This window comes from Mytilus galloprovincialis, chromosome 9, assembly GCF_965363235.1.
Source record: "Mytilus galloprovincialis chromosome 9, xbMytGall1.hap1.1, whole genome shotgun sequence".
Lineage (NCBI taxonomy): Eukaryota > Metazoa > Mollusca > Bivalvia > Mytilida > Mytilidae > Mytilus > Mytilus galloprovincialis.
The window spans coordinates 23,060,618-23,087,534 of record NC_134846.1 but is presented as its reverse complement, the minus strand read 5'-3'; the positions used below and the strand labels follow the sequence as shown (position 1 = coordinate 23,087,534).

At 32.6% G+C, this 26,917-nt stretch overlaps 1 protein-coding gene across 1 annotated transcript; it reads right to left on the bottom strand.

The window, feature by feature from the left end:
• Positions 1-26,917, bottom strand: LOC143046519 (uncharacterized). Its single transcript, XM_076219674.1, has 13 exons — positions 26,854-26,917; positions 24,850-24,946; positions 23,204-23,275; positions 22,761-22,933; positions 18,758-18,808; positions 17,842-17,931; positions 14,675-14,761; positions 14,168-14,179; positions 12,343-12,459; positions 10,987-11,040; positions 3,870-3,944; positions 3,113-3,214; positions 1-268 (listed from the first exon to the last, which is right to left on the bottom strand). Exons 2-13 carry the CDS (start codon positions 24,908-24,910, stop codon positions 134-136), a joined length of 1,029 nt encoding a protein of 342 aa, XP_076075789.1. The 5' UTR covers positions 24,911-24,946; positions 26,854-26,917; the 3' UTR covers positions 1-133.

The window sequence follows — 26,917 nt, the reverse complement described above, 5'->3', positions numbered from 1 at the left end:
TTCTGCTTTTGTAGTTGTTTATTAGTACCTAGATGTCATAGTAACTTCCAATGATATAATACAAAAGTAACGAAAACGAATGGTTTATCAAAAATTCCTAAAGACAAATGTTTAAGTGGTACAGAATTTAATTTTAATTTAATTTGTGCGATGTCCATCCAACTCGGTTACAGAAACGTGCTGTAGATTTACTGAGGGCGGTTAGTTCATCATGTGACAGTGTAACGTATGTTGCAGATGTGCTGTATACCATAGTTATAAGTTTAATCTGAAATTGAAAGTATGTTATCAGACACTGTTTAGCACGTTCAAGGATATTGTTTTATGTTTCTGTATAAGTTAAAATTTGATATTTTTCACAAAGGCGTTTATCTCATATCTCATGTGTTTCAGTGTAATAAAACAGAATACGGAAAATGAGTACATTTGTTATAGATAAGAGAAATGATGAACCCGAAAACGAAGTTTTAGAAAACAATTCTTCGCATACATTTTATTTGTTTTCAGGAGTAATGTTCGTTAAGAACATTAAAGCATTAATGTTAAAGAAATATATAACCTACAATGATCCTACCTCAAGTAGATGGAGACCATGATAATTGTGTAAATCAACAGACTCTGTATCAGACGCTGTGTATACATAACACAACAGAAAATCAGTAATTAACAATGATTCTACCTCAAGTAGATGGAGACCATGATAATTGTGTAAATCAACAGACTCTGTATCAGACGCTGTGTATACATAACACAACCCAACAGAAAAATCAGTAATTTACAATGATCCTACCTCAAGTAGATGGAAACCATGAGAAATGTGTAAATATAGAGACGATGTATCTGATGCTTTGTATACATAACATAACAGAAAAATCAGGAATTTATAATGATCCTACCTCAAGTAGATGAATGCCGTGAGAAGTGTGTTCATCAACAGACTATGTATGACGCTTTGTATACATAACATAATAAAGAAAGTCAGTAATTAACAATGATTCTACCTCAAGTAGATGAAGACCATGAGAATTGTGTAAATCAACAGACTATGTATCAGACGCTGTGTATACATAACACAACAGAAAATCAGTAATTAACAATGATTCTACCTCAAGTAGATGGAGACCATGAGAATTGTGTAAATCAACAGACTCTGTATCAGACGCTGTGTATACATAACACAACAGAAAATCAGTAATTAACAATGATTCTACCTCAAGTAGATGGAGACCATGAGAATTGTGTAAATCAACAGACTCTGTATCAGACGCTGTGTATACATAACACAACAGAAAATCAGTAATTAACAATGATTCTACCTCAAGTAGATGGAGACCATGAGAATTGTGTAAATCAACAGACTCTGTATCAGACGCTGTGTATACATAACACAACAGAAAATCAGTAATTAACAATGATTCTACCTCAAGTAGATGGAGACCATGAGAATTGTGTAAATCAACAGACTCTGTATCAGACGCTGTGTATACATAACACAACAGAAAATCAGTAATTAACAATGATTCTACCTCAAGTAGATGGAGACCATGAGAATTGTGTAAATCAACAGACTCTGTATCAGACGCTGTGTATACATAACACAACAGAAAATCAGTAATTAACAATGATTCTACCTCAAGTAGATGAAGACCATGAGAATTGTGTGAATCAACAGACTCTGTATCAGACGCTGTGTATACATAACACAACAGAAAATCAGTAATTAACAATGATTCTACCTCAAGTAGATGGAGACCATGAGAATTGTGTAAATCAACAGACTCTGTATCAGACGCTGTGTATACATAACACAACAGAAAATCAGTAATTAACAATGATTCTACCTCAAGTAGATGGAGACCATGAGAATTGTGTAAATCAACAGACTCTGTATCAGACGCTGTGTATACATAACACAACAGAAAATCAGTAATTAACAATGATTCTACCTCAAGTAGATGGAGACCATGAGAATTGTGTAAATCAACAGACTCTGTATCAGACACTGTGTATACATAACACAACAGAAAATCAGTAATTAACAATGATTCTACCTCAAGTAGATGGAGACCATGAGAATTGTGTAAATCAACAGACTCTGTATCAGACGCTGTGTATACATAACACAACAGAAAATCAGTAATTAACAATGATTCTATCCAAGTAGATGGAGACCATGAGAATTGTGTGAATCAACAGACTCTGTATCAGACGCTGTGTATACATAACACAACAGAAAATCAGTAATTAACAATGATTCTACCTCAAGTAGATGGAGACCATGAGAATTGTGTGAATCAACAGACTCTGTATCAGACGCTGTGTATACATAACACAACAGAAAATCAGTAATTAACAATGATTCTACCTCAAGTAGATGGAGACCATGAGAATTGTGTAAATCAACAGACTCTGTATCAGACGCTGTGTATACATAACACAACAGAAAATCAGTAATTAACAATGATTCTACCTCAAGTAGATGGAGACCATGAGAATTGTGTAAATCAACAGACTATGTATCAGACGCTGTGTATACATGCACAACCCAACAGAAAAATCAGTAATTTACAATGATCCTACCTCAAGTAGATGGAGACCATGAGAATTGTGTAAATATAGAGACGATGTATCTGATGCTTTGTATACATAACATAACAGAAAAATCAGGAATTTATAATGATCCTACCTCAAGTAGATGAATGCCGTGAGAAGTGTGTTCATCAACAGACTATGTATCTGACGCTTTGTAAACATAACACAAAAGAGAAAGTCAGTAATTTACAATGATCATACTTTAAGTAGATGGAGACTATGAGAATTGTGTTAAACAACAGACTCTGTATCAGACACTGTGTATACAAAACACAACAGAAAAATCAGTAATTTACAATGATCCTACCTCAAGTAGATGGAGACCATGAGAATTGTGTAAATCAACAGACTATGTATCTGATGCTTTGTGTACATAACCTAACAGAAAAATCAGGAATTTACAATGATCCTACCTCAAGTAGATGAATACCAAGAGAAGTGTGTTCATCAACTGACTTTCTATAAGTTGGTGTGTATACATAACAAAACAGAGAAAATAAGTATTTTACAATGTACCTACCTCAAGTTGATGGATACCGTGAGATGTGTGTAAATCAACAGACTCTGTATCAGAAGCTATGTAAACATAACAAGTATGCTGTAGTATCACAACCATTACATGCTGTATAATATAAATTAGAACATATAAATGTAAAAAAAATTAAATATTCGGAATTTATTTCAAGCCATCATTTATGGAAACATAGCACTGAAAATTGTCAAGTTTCAAACTTATATAACAAAGAGTTATATCTAAGAAGACATATACGCATAGTAACTTTCGGTCTCTTTGATCCAAAAAACCTGATAGATAGATAGTTAGGTTATTTTCTTTTTTATTAACGTCTGTTTACATGTTGGGTGTTTATATCCCGAAAAAAATACAGAATAAGCATTTTCAAGGGACATGTGACATTGAGCTTTATGTTTATCGTTATTTGGTCCGGATTATTGGCAAATATACCGCATCTTTTTATATTTATACTTTACTTTTAATTTCTCGATTGATATTTATCTTATATTGGATGTTGTAAATGTCAATAAATCTGAATTTCGTACATTTTATTTACACTCGCGTGCATCGAATGATTAATTGTTAATTGTAATAGGTGGATGAATGCAATGGTACGTTAGGTCAATGAGATAGCAACTAAAAAAACCTAAATATAAATAAGGCATCTGAATTGCAACGTAAATGTTCAAAAGATAAATTAATGTAAGGAATTTTAAAATTGATTTCCATGGTTTTGTTAACTAAAAAATATACATATGCTTACAGAAGTAGAATCATATCTGAACATAAAGTTATCGGATGCTATAGTGTTGTGAGGTGTCATTGCTGTAGCAATTGGCTGAAAAGAAATTCGAATATAGCATTTATAACCTATCTTTATTATCTAGTTGAGCTGGACAAGAGTGATTACACAAATAAGAAGATATGGTATGATTGTCAATGACACAATTCTTAAAAAAAGTCCAAAAGATTTAGAAGTTTATGTATGTTCTTATATGTGATACCTCACGAATAATACATATGTACATGATATATATCATATCGTAGGAATAGGTCTTTATTTCCATGTCCATACTTTATACAAAAATAGGAACTTTAACAGGTCGAGAACTCTAGATTTCCTGACGTCAGAATATATTTTCATGATAATATGGCCTTGAAAAACTGACCAATAGACACAATGAACTACAATGCATTGTGGGCTACTACGAGATTACTACCGCTTAGAAACACGTGGAATAATGGGAACATTGTCAACTAATAGAGTGTCTGGGACTCTTGTGTTAAATGTTTTTGTTCTCCCAAAATGTTTGATGTAAAATATATAACCTAATGTTCAATTTGCATGCTCATATTAAAAAAGTATTATTTACTGGCTTCACGATTCGGCTTTCTTTTTCGCCTTTTAAAAGTTGAGCTGCACAAGAGTGATTACACAAATAAGAAGATATGGTATGATTGTCAATGACACAACTCTTAACAAAAGTCCAAAAGACTTAGAAGTTAATGTATGTTCTTATATGTGATGACTCACGAATAATACATATGTACATGATATATATCATATCGTAGGAATAGGTCTTTATTTCCATGTCCATACTTTATACAAAAATAGGAACTTTAACAGGTCGAGAACTCTAGATTTCCTGACGTCAGAATATATTTGCATGATAATATGGCCTTGAAAAACTGACCAATAGACACAATGAACTACAATGCATTGTGGGCTACTACGAGATTACTATCGCTTGAAAACACGTGGAATAAGTGGGAACATTGTCAACTAATAGATAATAATAATATCTGGGACTCTTGTGTTAATGTTTTTGTTCTCCAAAAATGTTTGATGTAAAATATATAACCTAATGTTCAATTTGCATGCTCATATTAAAAAAGTATCATTTACTGGCTTCATGATTCGACTTTCTTTTTCGCCTTTTAAAAGTTGTTGAACAGTTTTTTCCCCATAGTTATGCATTGTACCTGTGCGTTAATTGTTAAATTAAGCGACCACTGGCTAGAATGGAAATTATTTGAGCACTTTAAAATCTGTATATTGCCATTCATAAACATCTTTGCTTCGAAGAACGCAAATAACTGGCACTGAAACACTGCTGGCTGCCCGATATAATGGATGTAAGAACAGACACAGAATTATCTGTACTGGATGTGTAATCTTGTTATCAGAATCTGGACTAAAAGTAAGGAAATCATAGTATTCAGTATTCAAAAAATTGTTATAAAAGCAGGGACGGTAAAAAGCTTTACTTATTTTGTTTAGTTTTGTCCATCGATAAAGTCTGTATGTTGCTAATTTTATCCCAAATTATATCTCAGAGATATTTTTATCGTTCGGCTGCTGTCCGTTTAACGTATGTGCAATATCTTCAATCATTTGAAGTTCATATTGGGTGCCATATTGCATATTAAGGTTTTTTAAAACGTGCCTTGAATATAGAAATAAGAAGATAAGGTATAAGTGCCAAAATAAGACATCTCTCCATTCAAGAAACAATCAAGTAAAGTATTCAGTCATAGGTTCAACACTGAAAAGTAAGCTCTAACCAACAACTACTAATGTCAAACAATTCAAACCAAAAAATCAATAGGTTTATTTATTTACAAAAAGAGAAGAAAATTATCCAATAAATAAAAGAAGTATAACATGTTTAGATCCAACGCTGCAATTTTCACAAAACACGTTCTTGTCGCACATACACATAGATAATATCATAAACGAGTTTTAATAAGGTTGGCAAACGTCCGAGTCCGTTAAAAGTATATAAAAAATCCAATATCTCCATAACAAAAAAACCTCCTTTGCAAAAAACAATGAAACAACAGCAGCTTGCTTCATTGCCTTCAGAACAAAGGTAAAAGTTTGAAAAATGTCTAAAAAGACTGAAATATGCCAAAACAAAATGCTTACAGATTTTGTTACCATCGTCAGACAAGAATTAAAAACATGTTTTGTGCAGTTTTGATGAAATACGATGAATGATAAAAGGCTTTATGCATGGTCTATACTTGTCAAATTCTAAATATGACAATATTACTTGGAATTCTACAGTAAATATCTATAACTATCTATATGAAAGGCGCTGCCGTCATGAATATTAGCACCGGCTGTTATCGACGGGTAGTTTTTCATTAGTAAGTTTTTTTTATGGGTATTGTGTTTTTTTCACTGTTATTTCGTTGGTGTCTGGTGAACGAATACCTGAAATCTCCGTGTCATCACTAATCATATTAATGGCTAGTAGTACGGTGACCAAGTCAGAAAAAGTCGCTTATTTAAGGAGTTTAATTGTCATTCGGACTATATGGCTAAAAATCACAATACTGATAGTTCAAAGGTTAAACTCAACATTTTGACTTGTCGTCAAAAAAACAACGACTCAGAAAAGTTTTGAGGTCTACATTGTAAAATAACATCCGTGATATAATTTCATTTATTATATACATTGTTGTTACATCTTATTTTAACGATTTCAAGTAACGTTTAGCAAAATTAACCCGTTTTTAAAGAGTCTATGGAAAAGATAAACACTACGAATATTTTGCTTTAATAGAGTACGTTTCAATTCAATTTTATCATTTGTTTTTACGCAAAATGTAATATAATTAACATTTATATGATATTTCATCCCCTTTTTAATCAATAATATCAAATTCATTTATCCCAGAAGCATTATTTTAGCAATTCAAGCAAGACACAAGTCCTAACACTCATATGACGGAGCTATTCGAAGCTCATATATACAGCCTCTTATAGAGACACATAAGTAATGGGGATGTGCTGTATCACATGCATTCAAATACTGGGATATGTTCCTTGAAGCAGTAGACATTTTGCTGTCAAATGATAGAGCAGAACTAGATTGAAATTGGTCACTTCCTTCAGGTCGTCATCTCAAATGTTACCTTATTTTTTTGTTACCAACCGTACCAATTACTGAAGGTGGATGCCAGATTACATACTCGATTTGCTTCAACTTTCTGAGAATATTCGATCACCTTTTATAGATGGCTACTTGGCCTTTAGACATAAATCTGGACATTTTAACGGTACATGGACCGACATGGCAACAGAAAAGACGTTATAAAAGCCTCAAGGGGATCAGGTGGCAGTGTAGGCATAACAAATCAAAAGTCTGCGCTTGTTAGATGGACCCTTACTAGACATTTCCTAGAATTCCTTAGTTGTGAAACGCTGAAAGGGGCTAGAAATGATGCAAATTCACAAGAGGAAACACAATTAACAGCAATGAAAAGAGATGAAGAACATGTTATTGCCATTGTGGACCATCTGAAAGAACCATGACTGATCTGATCCCTTTGTTGTGGAATCCCATCCTCCATGTCATATCAATATCTCTTCTAAAATGCATGCTACAAGAGTTATTCGAGATTCTTTGCTCACCGCTGTCGAGAAAGGCTTGAACATGTCTAAACATTTCATCACGTGTGCTCTTTCTTTAGATCAGTACGGAGTTTTATAGTTCAATATCAAAGGCAAATCTAAAAACGTTTGTTAACATGACAACAAAAACAAACCTAAATTTAAATTTGGGGGAAATACTTTTAGGTCTCATAAATCCATAACTTGTATTTATACGTGCACTGATTTTGACAAAAGGTAGAGATAATGTTACCATAGAACATGTGCTATCGCAACTTGTATGTTACATTCCAATTTTTCTTTTTCAAGATGACGGCACCATGAGAAAGTCATGCAAGTCTGCTTTTGTGAAGCAATTAAAATCTGAAGTCAATTGTGGACTTTCCCTGCCTTCCTTTGCACCATCACTCACAACTTACATAAGAGATCATGTATTGATGTAAAGAAAGGTAAAACATTCGGTGACCTTGCAGCTATTAAAAAAATATGTCCCAATTAATTTCTGCAACGCACACAAAAACAGATGTTGCAGATGTTTTTGACCGCTACAACATGAACAACTGTATGAAGTCTGTCGAAAGGAAACGCCGCAAAAAGTCTACAGCTTCCATCAGATTATTTAGGAGAGAAGTATTCCTAACTGGAGAAATGGGAAATAGCGGAAGAACAATCATACGGACCTCTAATACAAATGTGTTTGTTCTGTGTGTTCACTACTGTAATTATATGAGACATACAAGCGAGTTGTGAGTAAAGATGGGGAACATAAGCAGTGTAAAGGATGAGCGAAGATTTTCAACCATTCACTAACTACATGTATATTTGTCTGTCTTTCCCAAAAAACTATTGCCTGCTGTACATGCACTTACCGGATGCGACACAACTTCGTCTCATTTTGGAGTAGGTAAGCAAACTGTCTACAAGACTTTGAAGGACACGCACGACTATTTCATAGGTTTTTAGAGTTTTTGTAATATTGACGAAGATACATTTACTCCTGGCATAATTCTGTTGTGTGGATCTGTTTGATTTGAGTTTTGAATTGCAACTGTTTTCGAGGTATTGAGTGCTTTTTAGATTTAAAGAATTACATGAATGAGCTTATGCAAAACACGCCTTCAATCATGGTAGTAGGCTTCGGGTAAATTAATAATATTTATCCTTTATTGCTGAGGTTGAATGGCAGCCGGCAAGGTAGCTACTGTAACTTTAACATAATATGTGTATAATAGATCAAGCGTTTGAAAAACGCCAATATCCAAAATAAGTCGATTTCTTAATTGATTGCTTTTTACACTTTCAAGATAATTCATTGTTACATGTAATTGATTTGAAGAAATGCCTGTTTCTAAAATTTAACCTAAATTGTTGTATATATCTTCAAATTTTGAAAGTATGGAAGAAAACAAATAAAAACAGAATTTGAACTTTGACCTTATTTTATGCAAAACTGTTACCACATTTATTTTTGACGACATCGATATTCAAAAGTACTAATTTTTCCGAATCCAATGGTATATAATAAAGCCATATAGTATCTTTGACGATTAAATCTTAAAACAATTGGGTCTGGTCACCGTACTATAGATATCGGTTTAATTAAACGATCATTTCTTCGCATATAAACAACTCTTCGTTAATCTGAGCATGAAACGAATACTTAATATCACGAACTATAAATGTGCATACAAAAAATGAAAAACTAAGCGAAATTGTTAATCCCGCAATGCATGGAAAAATGTGTTGTATTTCAGTAAATATCACGTGTTCGCAGTTGATTGTAAATTCGTAGTAGTCCATCATGCATTGTTACTCATTACGTGGATTGGTAAAATACCCAGGTAAGAAAAAATTGCGTCACACGTAAATAAACATATACATGTGCGAGGGTATACGTATGCTAATTTATGCATAGCCAAATAAGGTAGTGTTCCCGATCAGTTTAATCTGATATAAATCTTTATCTTTTCAGAAATATTTTGGCAAGTCAAAGTTTGGTTGTCCCTTGTGTACTTTTCGCCTCTCTTTAAGTACCGTTGTAATACCACCAAATCATAGTAAGTCACATCTAGCTGCATACGAAAAAGGGTCGAAAAAATATTCCCATGAATTTGACAGTTGGAGGAAATTAATCCTACATTTTATTGCAGTAAATTTTTTTTGGGCCATTAACATATATCTTGGGTGTTTGAAAACACCATTATTTTCTATTTGGTGTGTCTATAATTATTTTGAGGTTACATGGTTAATAAAGCTTGTATTTAGATAGAAAATGGGTGAAAATGTGACTGGATAACTTCCAGTGATGTATTTTTTCTTATATGCAATGAAATGTTATGTGCAATATTGGCTATAAAACTTGACAGGATAAAACTTTACTCATGCTATACAGCTACTTTAGTAATAGTTATCTTAGTCTTTTTCAAATTTGTAATTTTCAAAAATAATGTACAGAGTTGGTCTTTGTTTCAAGTAATAAAAATAGTTACACAGCTACTTTAGTACAAGTAATCTTGATGTGCAGTTCTAAAGATGCATATCAAATGTACATCTGTATAGCTGTATATAACCTAAACAACTATACAGCTGTACAAAACTGTACCTCTGTAAAGCTGTATATAAACTGTACATCTGTTTAGTTGTATATAAACTGTAAATCTGTAAATTTGTATATTACTGTACATTTTTCAAGCTGTATATAAACTGCTACTGTGTAAAAATGACATTAACTGCACTATTTTAAATCTCTGTATAAGCTGAACACATAGATTCTACCCCTGCATCGTGTGTGATACGATATATATATCCAAAGTTTAAAAACAGTTTAAAGATGTACAGTTTATATACAGTTTTACAAATGTACAGTTTATATGCAGCCTTATAGAAGTGCAGTTTATATACAGCTTTACAGCTGTACAGTTAATATTCAGCTTTGCAGATGTACATTTGATATGCATCTTTAGAACTGTACATCAAGATAACTTGTAATAACGTAGCTGTGTAACTAGTTTTATTAGTTGAAACAAAGATCAATTCTGTAAAATATTTTAAAAAATTTAATCAATGGTGGTATCACGCCTTTAGTGAGCGTAAAGAGCTCTGCTAGATTTATCAAGATCGCACAACGACGAAATTTGTTAAAGCGTTTTGAAGGTGAGAATTAAACGAATGATTCATATTTTTAATAATTGAGTTGCAAATTGACTTCTTCAGTTATAACAACCCCTAATTTCCTTTGTTTTAAACAATCAATTTTTATATCTTTAAAAAACTCCCCTGTGAATAAATGAACAGCCATGCAAAATTGCGAAACTAACCATTTACTAGTACCTAAAATGTATATTTATAATATGCACCATCGTTCGGTCCTATAACAAGAGAAACATTTTACTTAAGCTTAAAAAAAACTACAGGAAGAGAACTAGACTGTTGATTTGATAACATCCCTACATGTGTAGGTGTCTTTTAAGTGTCCTACCTGTATCATGATAAGCAATGTTGCATTTCCCTTTAATCCTAGGCCTCCTTCATCCTAAAATTAAAAATTTAAGCAATACTAGTTATCAAAGGTACCAGGATTATAATTTAGTACACCAGACGCGCGTTTCGTCTATATAAGACTCATCAGTGACGCTCATATTAAAATATTTATAAAGCCAAACAAGTACAAATTTAAAGAGCATTAAGGATCCAAAATACCAAAAACGTTGTGCCAAATACGGCCAAGGTAATCTATGCCTGGATAAGAAAATCCTTAGTTTTTCGAAAGTTTTGTAAACAGAAAATTTATAAAAATGATCACATTATTGATATCCATGTCCACACCGAAGTGTTGACTACTGGGCTGGTGATTCCCTCGGGGACGAAACGTCCACCAGCAGTGGTACCGACCCAAAGGTGTTTTAAGTTATCAAGGATACCAGGATTATATTTTAGTACGCCAGACGCGCGTTTCGTCTACATAACCCTCATCAGTGACGCTCATGTCAAAATATGTTAGTAAACAGTCAGTTTATCCCTATCTTAGAAAATTTCAAAAAGTCAGATTGATTCTGTTGATTTCAAATTGTATTTGTAACACGGTAAATGCCGGATAGAAGTGGATTGATCGGATTGATCTTGTAACCAACTGGTAACGTGTTAATCTCAAACAATCGTCAAAAGAACATAAACATTCAAAACGTTCTACACGTTTTCTAATCGATGCTGAGATGAAGAATTTATAAAGCACGAATGGGATAAACATTCAACGAGTGACTGAATAACACATTAATTAACGAATGCGCTGAGCGCATGAGTTAATTATTAATGTTATTGGACACGAATGAATTGAATATTTTTCGATATTTGAATTCTTTGATTAGTTAGTCTTTTTATTACATTGTCAAATTTTTTTATGGAATAAAAGAAGAAAATGTAAGGAACATTATCTTTTTCAACGCATTCACAATTTGTTTTGATTCCACGTTGAAAACTCCTATTGTTGGATGACGTCAGAAGAACGTTTATTTCACATGTGAAATTATCGGTTTTTTATTTCACTTTGAAATTAATATAATGCATTGCAAACAATGTAATAAAAATTGAATTTACATTTATTTAATTAAGGATTGTGGTTCGGATTAATATCATTATTGTTTTATTTGTTGCATACAAACAATTGTTTGAGGTAATAACTGACTGTGTAATTTACTTCATTTATTAAACCATTGATTTAAAAATGAACTGTTACGGTTAATTTTTTAAAAATAAACAAGTGAACCTTTGTTTTAAATTGTGATGTCTCTAAACGTCTCAAAGTTTACAGGAACCGTTAACAGTACACAATACTTACAGTTCCAACAATGAGGTACTCGTAAAATTTCAGTTTTGAATAGTCTAATTCTGTTTTAACTGTTATACTACCCGAATAAGCATCAATACCAAAAGTATTGCCATACAAAGCAGCTGACTGAAACATACAGCATAACAACATCAGGGAAAAGTACATTAAAGATTTGTTTTTATTTATCCTTGGTTATAGATACATTGTACATATAGTAAAGTGATTCTATAAATGCTAAATGAATTACTCTTGCGTCAATTGGAATATTGAATGCATTTAAAATGGTTTTACTGTCATATCGATGTATTGATTTGTGAACTTTTTTTCGTGGCCTCTTGTTTCTTGATATTTTCATTGTTAGTTTATCTCAAATTAATACGGAGTTTTGAAAGTCTATGAGAGGCGATCATATTGGTCGAGAATGTATTACGTAACTGTATTTTTTCATTTTCAACTTTAAGACAACAGACACATCGTATCGAACATAATCCCATTACAAGCGAAATAAACAAACATTTTTAGAAAGAATAGGCCCGAACTGAGCAACAGCACATATAATTTTGTATAAATTAATTTGTGAATCAAGCGTTCATAACTTTACATCAATGTATGCTTGAAAATTAGTTTATTTATGTTTGCTTTTCACCGCATAATTCAGAATTTAGAAATATAACCTCGCGTTAACTCCGCTAATAATGTTATGTGGTAACAAGATGGATATCGATTTTTTTCCATTCACCATAATGATTGCGAATTGGTTTGTTCAATCCTTTTTTGCGGTATCAATAGCGATATGTTTTGGAGGTTTCAGACCTAGATACCAGTATATTTGTCTGCAAAGAAGTTTCACCGATTGCGTCCTATACATAATTGTTTCATGTTTGTTATGGGAAGATTCGCATTGTAGGTGATGCTTGCAATTTGATGCGACTGTCGTACTAGTGAGAGGTTTAGCGCTATGAAACCAGGTTCAATCCACCATTTTCTACATTTGAAAATGCCTGTACCAAGTCAGGAGTATGACAGTTGTCCATTCGTTTGATGTGTTTTATCATTTGATTTTGCCGTTTGATACGGGACTTTATGTTTTGAATTTTCCTCGGAGTTCAGTATTTTTGTGATTTTACTTTTTGCACAGCAGGAGACGCTTACCCTGGGGAGTCTTGCTCGTTTTGGAGCTCACGTGAATCCCGCAGTGTTTGTTTGTTGCAATGTTTTGTCTCTTCCTAATCGGTATACGTCATTTGAGCTTACTATAGCCGTCTGCATCTTAGTCTTTTTAAATCTACTGCTGATATTTTAATCATAGATAATAACATAAAAAATTTATGTAAATATTTACAGCTGATGCAATTATTTTATTTTTTGTTCTTTTTCAGCTAATGTAACATCATATTACTTTACATTATACTTTCCTTTTTATTCAACACACTTCAATATTATCATCTTACTACGGACAAAAGCTCTTGTTTGTTATGAAATATATTTTTTATATAATACCGATGTATATGTTTTTATTATCGGTTACTCAATTCCGTCCTCTTTATGACAAAGGCGACATAAAAACGAATGAAATGATTCACCGAATTGAAAATTACCTGAGTAACACGACGGGTGCAACACTTGATGTAGGATCTGCTTACCTTTCCGGAGATTTTATATATATATCAATTTTTTGTGTGAGTTAATGTTACTGATATATCTATCTTGTATTTCACGTACTATTGTGTGGCTTTTCGTCGTTTTTCGTTTTTTGCCATGTAGTTGTTAGTTTGTTTTCGACTTACAAGTTGTTTATCCAATTAGTATGTTCTGTCGCTTTTCTAATACTTACTGGACCTTCGGGCTGAAATCAATAGATCAGACATTATTATCAGTTATTTTTTGTTTTATGTAACAAGTATGATTTTTTCTTATATGACAATAAGAATAAAGATAAAGTTATTTAATGTCATCTATACAAAGTGCTATACAACTTTTCAGTATAAAATAAGATCGTAAATTATTTCTCTAAATATATATGTACACAATTGCATTCTGCAGGGATAGCATTTATCATTTTGGTGAATATACCCGACAATGCAAAGGCGACGAAGCAGTAGAATTATTTCAGTTTATGTGTGTTACAATGTGATACATGTACGTTTCATTTGATAAAAACCTACTTTAGTATTACATTGATTACATGAACGATTTAAAAAAAAACCCCAAACATACAAAAAGTATAGAATTTGAAGCATTTAAACGTAGTACATACATTTTTTTTTGTTCTGTGTATTCTGACTTTGTCACAGACTAATATTAACGTAACCATGTTAAATAATATTACAAAAGTACTTACTTCGAGTGTATATCTTACTACTGCGCCCATGCCGTTGTCAGGATCTGTAGCTGTTACTCTCAATATCTCAGAAGACAAGCTTGCGTTCTACAAAGAAACAGTTTTTTTTTATTATATTTACTTTCGTTGCTGTTATAGATAGAATTACATCAGGGTTTTCGATATCACAAACTAGTCAAAACATTTACTAAATTTTATCATAGGTATAAAGACATCATTCGTAAATATAGCTCAACATGCAGACTTCTAATACGTTCAGGTATTTCACATCCAATTTTTTATGGAAATATTCTTTATAAAGCACAAAGGTGTCAGTATTCACCTCAGAAACTTACAAAACCTTTGAATAGACTTCTTAAGAAGGGATATAATTACGATACTGTTGTCAAGTCATTAAAGATTGCATATTTTGGCGTTAATATTGAGTCACTGATAAGGTCTTTGCATCGGAACTAAACACATTTATTCTAAACAGTTGTTGGCATGACACGGGTTATGTTCTTCTCATATATGTTATGATGGTATGATACTAAACCTCTAACGGGAAGGATTGTGCCTGATGTTCATATGATGAAATCATAATCATTCAGTCAGTTTAATTGAAGTCTGGAGCTGGCATGTCAGTTAACTGCTAGTAGTCTGTTGTTATTTATGTATTATTGTCATTTTGTTTATTTTCTTTGGTTACATCTTCTGACATCAGACTCGGACTTCTCTTGAACTGAATTTTAATGTGCGTATTGTTATGCGTTTACTTTTCTACATTGGTTAGAGGTATAGGGGGAGGGTTGAGATCTCACAAACATGTTTAACCCCGCCGCATTTTTGCGCCTGTCCCAAGTCAGGAGCCTCTGGCCTTTGTTAGTCTTGTATTATTTTAATTTTAGTTTCTTGTGTACAATTTGGAAATTAGTATGGCGTTCATTATCACTGGACTAGTATATATTTGTTTAGGGGCCAGCTGAAGGACGCCTCCGGGTGCGGGAAATTCTCGCTACATTGAAGACCTGTTGGTGACCCTCTGCTGTTGTTTTTTGTTTTTTATTTGGTAGGGTTGTTGTCTCTTTGACACATTCCCCATTTCCATTCTCAATTTTATTAAACAAAAACTTGAGTTGATCCACCACACAAATATTCACATTTATGCTCTTGTGAGTATTGTCAATACATCTCACATTTAAAACAATCATTTGTGGAGATACTATTAAATGAACGAAAAACATTACAAATGATTAGCATGTCAATTGTGCTAACAAAAAAACAAGCAATGCAATGTACAATTTGAAAGCTCATGAAAAAAAAGAAAAAATAATCAAACGAATCAACGAATGCATTAAAGAAGGCATTTCATCATTAAAAGTAGAAATCATTTTACCAGTTCTCAGGATATCTTTGCTTGTAATGTACTTAAACCTACTACATTTGTTTGCACATGTCCTAAGTTAGGAACCTCATGTTCAATGGTTGTCGTTTGTTGATGTGGTTCATACGTGGTTCTCGTTTCTCGATTTAAATATAGATAAGACAGTTTGTTTACCCGTTAGAATTATAGCTTGCTGTCCGATGTGAGTCAAGTCTCCGTGTTGAAGACCGTACTCTAATTTGTGACGTTCGGTGGACGTGTTTTTCAACAGACTATCGGCATTCTAATGGGAACGAATTGTGCCCCTCTTCTTGCCAACTTGTTTCTTTATTATTATGAGGCTGACTTCATACAGGAACTTCTCAGCAAGAAAGATAAGAAGCAAGCAATATCCTTTAACTCTACTTTCCGCTATATAGATGATGTTCTTTCACTAAATAATTTGGTGACTATGTCGAACGCATCTATCCCATTGAACTAGAGATATAGGATACAACAGATACAGTTAAGTCGGCCTCATTTCTTGACTTACATCTAGCAATTAACAATGAGGGTTGATTGAAAACAAAACTTTACGACAAAAGAGATTATTTCAGCTTTCCAATTGTGAACTTTCCATTTCTAAGAAGCAACATTCCAGCAGCACCTGCATACGGTGTATATATCTCCCAATTGATACGATATTCGCGTGTTTGCATTTCGTATCATGATTTTCTTGATAGAGGGTTGTTGCTCACAAGGAAGCTATTAAATCAAGAGTTCCAAATGGTGAAGTTGAAATCATCTCTTCGTAAATTTTACGGACGCCATCACGAGTTGGTTGACCGTTATGGAATAACCGTTTCACAAATGATATCGGATATGTTCCTTACGTCGTAACTACAATCCTCTTACCTTTCATAAATGTGAACTACCGAATTAGACTATTTACCGGATTTGTTATCTCATAAGCAACACGACGGGTGCCACATGTGGATCAGGATCCGCTTACCCTTCCGGAGCACCTGATATCACCCCTAGTTTGTGGTGGGGTTCGTGTTGTTTATTTTTTAGTTTTCTATGTTGTGTCGTGTGTACAATTGTTTGTCTGTTTGTCCTTTTCATTTTTAGCCATGGCGTTGTCAGTTTATTTTCGATTTATGAATTTGATTGTCCCTATGGTATCTTTTACAAATTGTGACTTGGATGGAGAGTTTGACTCTTTGGCACTTATACCACATCTTCTGATATCAACTTACAGAAAACCTGAGAGTGATCTGTTACTCTTATCATATAAATGTACTGCAATATGCGGTATATGCTTTGCTCCCTGTTGAAGGCCGTACGGTGACATATAGTTGTTTATTTATGTGTAATTTTGGTATCTTGTGGAGAGTTGTCTGATTGGCAATCATACCACATCTGCTATTTATATGATATGTTAGAATGTGTCAAAACATGGCACGCATCTTTGGTAAATGTGATGTGACTTAAGCATTTAGTCTGTTCCTTTTTATTGCGGTTTAACGATCTCAATGATGATCATTATCTTAATGAATTTTCTCATGTAATACATCAAAATAAATATTTCAAAAAGTATCGACATCGATAATCACTGAAGATAAATTCATTATCGAAATGCGAATATGGTGGGAAAAAATTCGCACCATATATGTTATAACAGAGATTCAAAGAAATCAATTATCAACATGTAATGAAAAACAGTCGTATGTTCTCTCAACCTCATTCTTTGAAATAGTACATATACTTTATGTAAAATGGTATAAATATTAGACAAAACAGAAAAAAATCAAGTGCATCATACCTCAGACACATATACTTTGTAGAAATTTGATGTAAATGATGGCGGTTCGTCGTTTACATCAAGGATATATAGTTGTAGTGTTTCGATTCTCTGAAATTATAAAAGGTAAAATATTTAGTTAGGAGGGATCATTCAGATAACTTTCTAATATTCTTAATGCATAAATAAAGACCTACCTACTCATTGCAATCAAGTACTTGTTGTATATAAGTCGCAGTGATAATAAACATAGGATTTCACAAAGTGTTGTGTTAGGATATGTTTTGTTTATTTATCGTCTTCTTCGATGACTATAAATGCCAAAATGATACAAGGTTTGCATTTCCAAAATGGTTGATTTGAACTACCTTAAAATGAAACGGCATTCCAGAGAGGTTGTGTTGATACCAACAAATGTTACCAATCATTGAGAGTATTCAAGCATAAGAAACTCGACGGTACTTAAGTGAATATCTATCTGCTTACCCCTCTAGACAACAAACAGTTTTTAAGTTCGTGTAGGCCATTTTTGGTTTTCTCTGTTGAGATTTGTATACTTTTGTTTGTATTTCTATTTGTGTATGCCATTGTGCTGTCAGTTTGTCGTCGTAAAGAGTATCCTTTCGATATTTCCCCCTTTTTTTGTAATTGTTTAACTTAAAGTTTATGGCATTATACGGTTATTTTACTTTTCGTTATTTTTTTCATTTTTTGTTTTATATTATCGCAAATGCATAAGCATTTGTATATCTTTGTTTTCCCAACCTCTATGCATTGATAAGTTTTGATAAATCCCCCTTCATTACTTGTATGTTATTATTTCAAACATTTGTAAGTTCCCGGATTTTAATGTGCACTCATTGGACTTAAAGTTGTGTAACTTTGTACTGATGTTTATGAAATGATAGAAATAAGAAGACAAACATACAAAGCATACCTCTTTTAATTTATCCGCAGCCAATAAATGTAGATACCATGTAGGTTCTGTCTAAAACAAAAATTGAAAACATAATATAAATTGTGGTAAACCTTTCAAGGAAAAAATAAACATAAACTCCTCATAGATACCAGGGTTAAAATTTTATATTTTCGCCAGACGCGCGTTTCGTCTACAAAAGTATCGTCAGTGACAATCGAAGCAAAAAATATTTAAAATACCAAATAAAGTACGAATTTGAAGAGCATTGAGAACCAAAAATTCCTAAAAGTTTTGCCAAATACAGGTTAGGTAATCTATTTCTGAGGTAGAAAAGCCACAGTATTTCAAAAACCTAAAGTTTGTAAACATTTCTTATATAAATATGAACATATCAATGATAACTCAAGTCATCACAGAAGTGCTGACTACTGGGGTGGTGCTGTCCACGGAGAATTAAAACTCCACCAGTAGTGGCATCGACCAAGTGGTTGTATATATATACTCATATTTATATTGATACCAGGATAGAAATTTTATAATTGCGCCAGACAAAGACAAAATACCAAGATAAACATACCCCCCCCCCCCAATAAAAAAATCCAAACCCAACAACAACACTAAAAAAACCCAAAACATAACAACAACCTGGTATGACAAATTCGGCAACCTATGAACAAGCCAATCGCAAAGAAGATGTTTTTTGTTCAAAATCGTATACGAAATACACTCATCATTATTTATTTTATAATGTGATCTCGGTGGCCGAATGGTCTTAGTAGTTACTACTGTGATCACTTGCCAGTCAACACTGCCATTGTAAGTTCGAACCCCGCTCGTTCGGGTGCACTCGACTCCAATCTTAATTGACTAGGATTGTCAGTTTTCCTATCGACTTCGGTGATTTTCTCCGGGCACTCCCGGCTTCCTCCACCAATTAAAACTGGCCGCAACGAAATAGCCTAAATTCGGTGCTTAAAAGTGGCGTTAAAACACCAAAAATCAATTTATTTTATGAAATAAATTGTCAAATATAGATGAAACGTTCATTCTTTGAAACGTTACAACTGAAATTTGGCCTAGTTGAAGGTATTTGAAATAAATGATTTAAAATCCCGAAAAACTACCTCATGAGGAGAACATGCCATACTAATCACATTCAGAATAGAAATGAATAACGTGTCTAAGAGGCAACAACCCGACCAAGGACAGACAACAGCAGAATGCCACCAATGGGACTTCAAAACTGCGAGAGAATCCCGGACCCGCTGGAGGGCTTCAGCTGGGCTCGAAAAAAATGTGTACAAGTTGTATAATTTTTTTTCTACATTACAAGTTTATAGACATAGGCATACATAAATATATAGATCAAGAAAAAAATATATGACCCTTTTCCTTCTTAATTGAAACTGAAAATAGAAAATCTGTATTGTTTTAAGCTGTGTTCAATGTTTATTTCCAAACTTCAATTTCAAATGAAATACTCACAAATACAAGAAGGGGTTCTAATTAAGGCATGCAGAGTATGAAAATAAACTGCATGAATGATATTTACACATTATCTATAAGGACACATAAATTTAACATTTTTTCCAAACGATTTCAGTTTGAATAAAAAGGTTAAATTTGTAATTTCAATTTTTTTACGAAAATGCACTGTGTATGATTTTTCTATATAGTTCATGCAAATTGTGCTTTTTTTTTTTTATATATAATATTCATTTAGCACTGGTTCAATCCTTAGTCATGCGTTCGTAACATGATTTTACTACAAACTCTATTCTTATTTAAAAGAAATTGGTTACCAGACGATCATTAAAATAGGTATTTAATACTTTCAGATAAACATTGCTCTGTTATTCACTTGATGTGAAGTATTACAAAAAAAAACCCACAGTAGTGAATCGTATATGAATTCATGATGTTTTAAATTATAAAATTTTACCATAACTGACTTCTTAAATGTGAAACAAAGTTATGTATTACCTTTCTGTTTAAATGATTTCTGTAAAACTTGTACTGTATTACTATTACCGACTGATGTGTAAGATATATTATAACACTGCCTCCGAGGTGCTAGAGTCGGCCACCAGAGATCACAGGTTAAAAAGAAAAGGGATTTCTTAACTGGTATTATGTATTACTATGTTTCTGTAAAAATGTAAGGCCCGACGTCTAATTAGAATACCGTCGAACCAACACACTTTACAGTTTCGTTTAACGTACATTCTACAGGTCTATTTCTTTTATATGTGATTGAGATATAAAAGACATAGCATAACACAGTTTTGGATTATTTATTTTACAATTTAAAACGTTGAAAGAATGACTGCACAGGCTCTGTTACTGGTCTTGTTGACTCCCTCGGCATGGTTTGTCTAACTTATTTAATTAATATAACTATTCAGAATCACCACTCTGTTACCTTCGACTAGTTTTTAAACTACAGATAATGTAGACCTCGGACAGGCTTACAAAGGTGCCAAAATAACAGAACACCTGTATAAGTATGAAACGCCTTAATTTAACAACATCTATTTCAAATAACTATCAGACTGAGTGTAAAAATACCTGCTAATATTGTCACAAAGACATCGATTCAATTAATAATAAAAATATTGGTACAATTTACACCTAAATTGTCACCAAGTATTTACACCCAAATCAGTCACCGACTATTTACACCTGGAAATGTCACAGACAATTTCTATCTAAAATTTAAACCTAGAAAATGTGTTACCAACTTGCGCATAACAAATCATTGTTAGTATCGGTGCAATTCCTTACTTTTCCTAACTAAATTCTCAAACATCTTTTTAATTTGTCACTATGTGATTTTTTTACAAAAAACAATCACTGCCCTCTGTAGTTGATCTTTCCAATTGTATTCGACGATCAACCAATCACAGACACTTATACATATATTAAACCATCAGCAACCATCTCTCTGCATCACGAAGGTGTTTACACATACGGATAACTGAAGAACACATGTAAAAAGGTTAATATCTCAAATAAAACTTCAGAAATATACATATTGACACTCGGGGGATAAACTAACAACTTTGTTACCGCGAGTAAAATCCAGGCATAATATTATTAACTATTAGTCCCCGAGGGTATCACCACCCCAGTAACCAGTACTTCGGTACTGGCATGAAAATACGGATTTTTTGGGTTATTAAATTTTACTGTTACAAAATGGTAGAAATTATTATAAATTAAGGAATGTATCTCCCTCATGCAAAGCTCTGATTCCTTTCACGGATTTGGCTATACTTTTTGGACCTTTTGGATTATAGCTCTTCATCTTTTTTATAAGCTTTGGATTTCAAATATTTTGGCCATGGGCATCACTGAAGAGACATGTATTGTCGAAATGCGCATCTGGTGCAAGAAAATTGGTACCGTTAATTTTATTACTACCACTGGGTCGATGCCTCTGCTGGTGGACTATTAGTCCCCGAGGGTATCACCACCTCAGTAGCCAGTAATTCGGTACTGGCATGAAAATACGGATTTGTTTGTGTTATTAAATTTTACTGTTACAAAATGATAGAAATTATTATAAATTAAGGAATGTATCTCCCTCATGCAAAGCTCTGATTCCTTTCACGGATTTGGCTATACTTTTTGGACCTTTTGGATTATAGCTCTTCATCTTTTTTATAAGCTTTGGATTTCAAAATATTTTGGCCACGAGCATCACTGAAGAGACATGTATTGTCGAAATGCGCATCTGGTGCAAGAAAATTGGTACCGTTAATTTTATTAAACCACAATATAATTAAATCATGGCAATCAATATTAGTGCACTCAGCAAATCAAATAGACTCATTTGCATATATATCATCTCTGTATAATTATTTGTACTTCATAACAACACATCAAATCATGTTTAAAAAAGGGGAGTGGACAGCAAAACAATATAACAAATACAATAAATGTACAATAAATATACAATAAAATTTACGTGATAACGAACCATTACTTTCTCTTTCCTAATTGTAATGATAGTTATTACCTCTCTGTCCATACATGCTTTCTGTTTAATTTGTACCGTTGTACTGTCAACACCACCAGTTGTGGTGTGCCTTGCATCTACAATGTCTACTTTAGCACGTGTAGCATCGTCATTAGCTGATATTGTAATAACTCCATTTCTACCACTGGCTGTTATAGTCGCCAGAGTTCTATCTGAATTATATTGAACCATTCATATACTAAGCAATAGTCTAACAACTGGTTACTTTAATTCTAATTGTATCCAACTGTACTAGGCAGTGTCTTTATAATAACATAAATTTCAAGTTTTCGTCACCGGATATAGTTATTAGTTTACATAATAACAGTTTAGCTTTATTGACTCTTTGCAAGATAACTGTTATTGTTGTGTTGATAAATTTTTAGTAGAATCTGCAGAAGGAACAATATATTTTAACAGATTTTAACATAATATACACTTACTTGAACAGCCCTCGTCAAATCGAATAAGAGAAGGAACTCTTACAAACCGTGGTGGAAAGGGTTGTGACAATCCTACAAAACATTAATTTCGCCAGATTAACAAACAGTTTTGTAAAGTCAGTTTAATAACCATTTAAATGATTATATTCCTTGAAATGTTCTAGATAGTCAAGCATTCAAACTGAGTTTAATCATTGGATTATCTTAAACAGTTGAACCCCTCCCCCTAAACAAAATATAGAATTAAAGGAAACTTTTCTTGTAGTATCTATTAAAATAAAACTCAATCTTTATTTGTGTGTTTGGAAAAAAATAACTAAAGTAATGCACTAGTATCCTCATATATATTCTGGATTGAAATATCGTATCGAAGAACCTTTTGCATACTTTTAGTAATTCCGTAGATTTCTTAATAAAGATTTTCCTTTATATTTAGTAAGACAATCTGTATCATATGTCAGCATCCTCAAGTTTGAACCATATAAACACACAAAACGTTTTAATAACCCCAACATGCACTAACGACCATTAAACATTAACACATACAGTGCTTTTGTATCCTATGTCAATATCATTAAAAATCGTCGGATTTCACATCGGTCGGTCGGATCTTACATCTATTAATAGCTTTTCATTATTAACAGTCCTAGAACTGATAGTAGAGGTATTAAATATTGTAAAAAAAAATTGTTCCATTCTTATGGTAATCGTTCAAAATCTAAACCTGTGATATGCTCATAACCGCCATCTCTTGGCAAATTTATTTGACCACCGAGTGTAAAAATACGAGTAGCCATGAGGATCTGGATTGCACTGCCTCTAAAAATACTTTAATCAACGTCTGGTTAGTTTGATCTCAGTTCTTCATAGGTTAAAATCCGATTATAACTTCGGATTTCCTTGCTGTCCTCTGAATTTCCTACTGTGACGGCATGAAAAAAGGCGACCATGCCTGATGACGTCACATAGAAAGAACACATCTTTTTGGAATCATTCGAAAAGAAGGCATAATTATGCCTGCATATTGTTTGAAAATATTATAGAAACAGATTCCCCCACCAAATATTGTGTAATACAATATTTATCCACTCTCGACAGTTAAATTAAAAAAAAAATGTAAAAATATTTTAAACTATCGGCGTGCCTAACGTTACTCCACAATACCACTTACAAAGAGAAGCTTTCTAGATACAACCATTTATAACAGTGATTACTTACAAATTGATGCAACATAAAAAATAAATCGACATTTACGATAGATTTAAAAATAATAATAAAAACGCGGAAATGTTGTAATGAGGTATTATAATCAACAAATGGTATCAATAAGATATGGATTCATATATATTTTAAAATGATCGTAACGTTTGATTTTTCAACGCTTTTTTCAGAAGATAGTTCTTATCATTTTCTTCAACAAAACATTTAAAAGTAGGATAATTAAAATCGTTTTCTTGTAACAAAACAAAATAGATAAAAATTCCACACATTCCTTTATAAATGTCAGAAAATCAGAGTTATTTATCCTTAAGTTAAAAAAAAGAATCCCACAAAACATATTCCGTGTTCAAATATAAAACGACACATGAGAAATCTTACACTTGAATAACTTCATAATCTGAATACTGATATGAACGAAAACTCACCGCTCTGGGACACTGATGCTATCAAAATGCATACTATTCCCAACTTGAACATGAAATCCATTTTCTTCAACAAACAAATCTAAATATACGTTCTTAACTAAAAATAAAAGAAATGTATTTCTTTTATATGGTACCATATATCGCAGTTATCCAATAAATATTAGATTATATAGGTTGCACAAAGACTGTGAATATAGACAATGCAATAGGAATTCCTTTTACGACTAAAACAAAACCATTTTTACAATGGAGTTTCGTTTAAAAATCAAATCATAGAATGGAAAGTTCCTACACACTAGTATTTTTTTCAAAGGTTAATATATAGAACTGTGCGGCATATTTTCAAAATGTGTTTTTATTAGTATGTTCTAGTGAGTGTATTGTCTGTATTGTTCTGTTTTTTTTATGATTTATTTCCTTCTTTATACATTTCATCTAAGATCATCAACCATAACGACAACCATAATGTTAAAACGTGTTGTAAATAAAAATTAAATAAATACTGATTATAACTTGTATAAATTGAAAGCATTTTGTTTAACAATAATACAAAATAGCTTTTGAGTTTGGTTTAAAAAGGAGACTAGAACTGTTGTAAAATGATTTTTTTGTAAAATATTTTATGACAGGAGAATTTCAGAAAAGTTATTAAAAGTAAAATAATATATGGACAGGACAAATCATAATAGTTCCGCAATATTAACAAAGTAAGGTGAGCGACCCAAACATGTATAATTGGTTCATATGGCAATAATTGGGATCAAGCAGCCTGTAAGTCCAAGATTTTCTTATAACACCAGAAGCAAGTTTTTATGTATTTCTGATATTAAAACACAGATAGTAACTTATTCACATGTTTTTAATTAAAGGCAATAGAACTGTGCCGTTGTTCAAAAACAAATACAGATACAATCTTAAATCGAGGGAAACACATCAACTATGAGAGGAAAACAACGGAATAACGGTACATTTGTAACTGTGAAGTGCAACGACAACAAACGCCAAAAATACATAAGAACGGACTACTATATCACAACTTCCATATTCCTAACTTGAAACAGGACATTTGAAGAAAAAATGGTGGTTTGAACCAGATTTTATGGCTAGCAAATCCCATTTATATTGCAATATGTATCGTTTAAAAGTAAAATCACAAAAAGTCCCTAATCAAATGGCAAAATCAAAAGATAGTACACATCAAACGAATGGACATCAACTAAAATGACCTTCTTCCCTAAACGGTTTTGGCTCAATTGTTGGTATTATTTGTATAAGCTACTCGAAAATCTTTATAATATTACATTAGGTTTTGGATTTTTCAAATGTTGTCCTTGCATATCACTGAGGAGACATTGATTGTACAAAGGAACATCTGATGTACTGTTATCTGGTGCACACTGTTGACAAGCTTTTAATCTTTAAAATTACTTCCACCTCTCGGCTAATAGGACTTCCGAATAGAGCATCTAAAACTGAATACTAGTAATAGCTGATTTAACAGTATGTTTTTGTCGTAAATTTCTTGAAAACTAAATGTACAGAATTCAAAGACAATTTCAAAACGGAAAGTCCCTTATTAAACGATAAAATCAAAAGCTCAAACACATAAAACAAATGGGAAACAATTGTCATATTCCTGACTTAGTACATACATTTTTACATAGAATATTCTGGATTACATCTGATTTTATAACACGTATATACTTTGTGTTTACTAGACAATACAAAGGTATACATACATGAGTGGTAAGATTTAGACAAAAATGTTTTGCTATTGTAGCTGTTCTGCTGCTCTTGTACTATTTTACTTCATATTGAAAGTATTAAAATGACCACAATGCTATCTCCGAAGGTTCTTTTAAAATTACGTATCTGTTGTTGTTAAGTAAATGTCCAATAATGCTTCTGCTGTTGGATATTGAATAAATAAGTCGCTGTCACTTACATATCGGTTAATACTCACGTAAAATCTCTGTAAAATTACACATTCAAAATGTAACTGACCTTAAATTTCTGTTGTACATACACTTATAAAATGTCAGACAGTTTATCTTAATTTAAATAGATC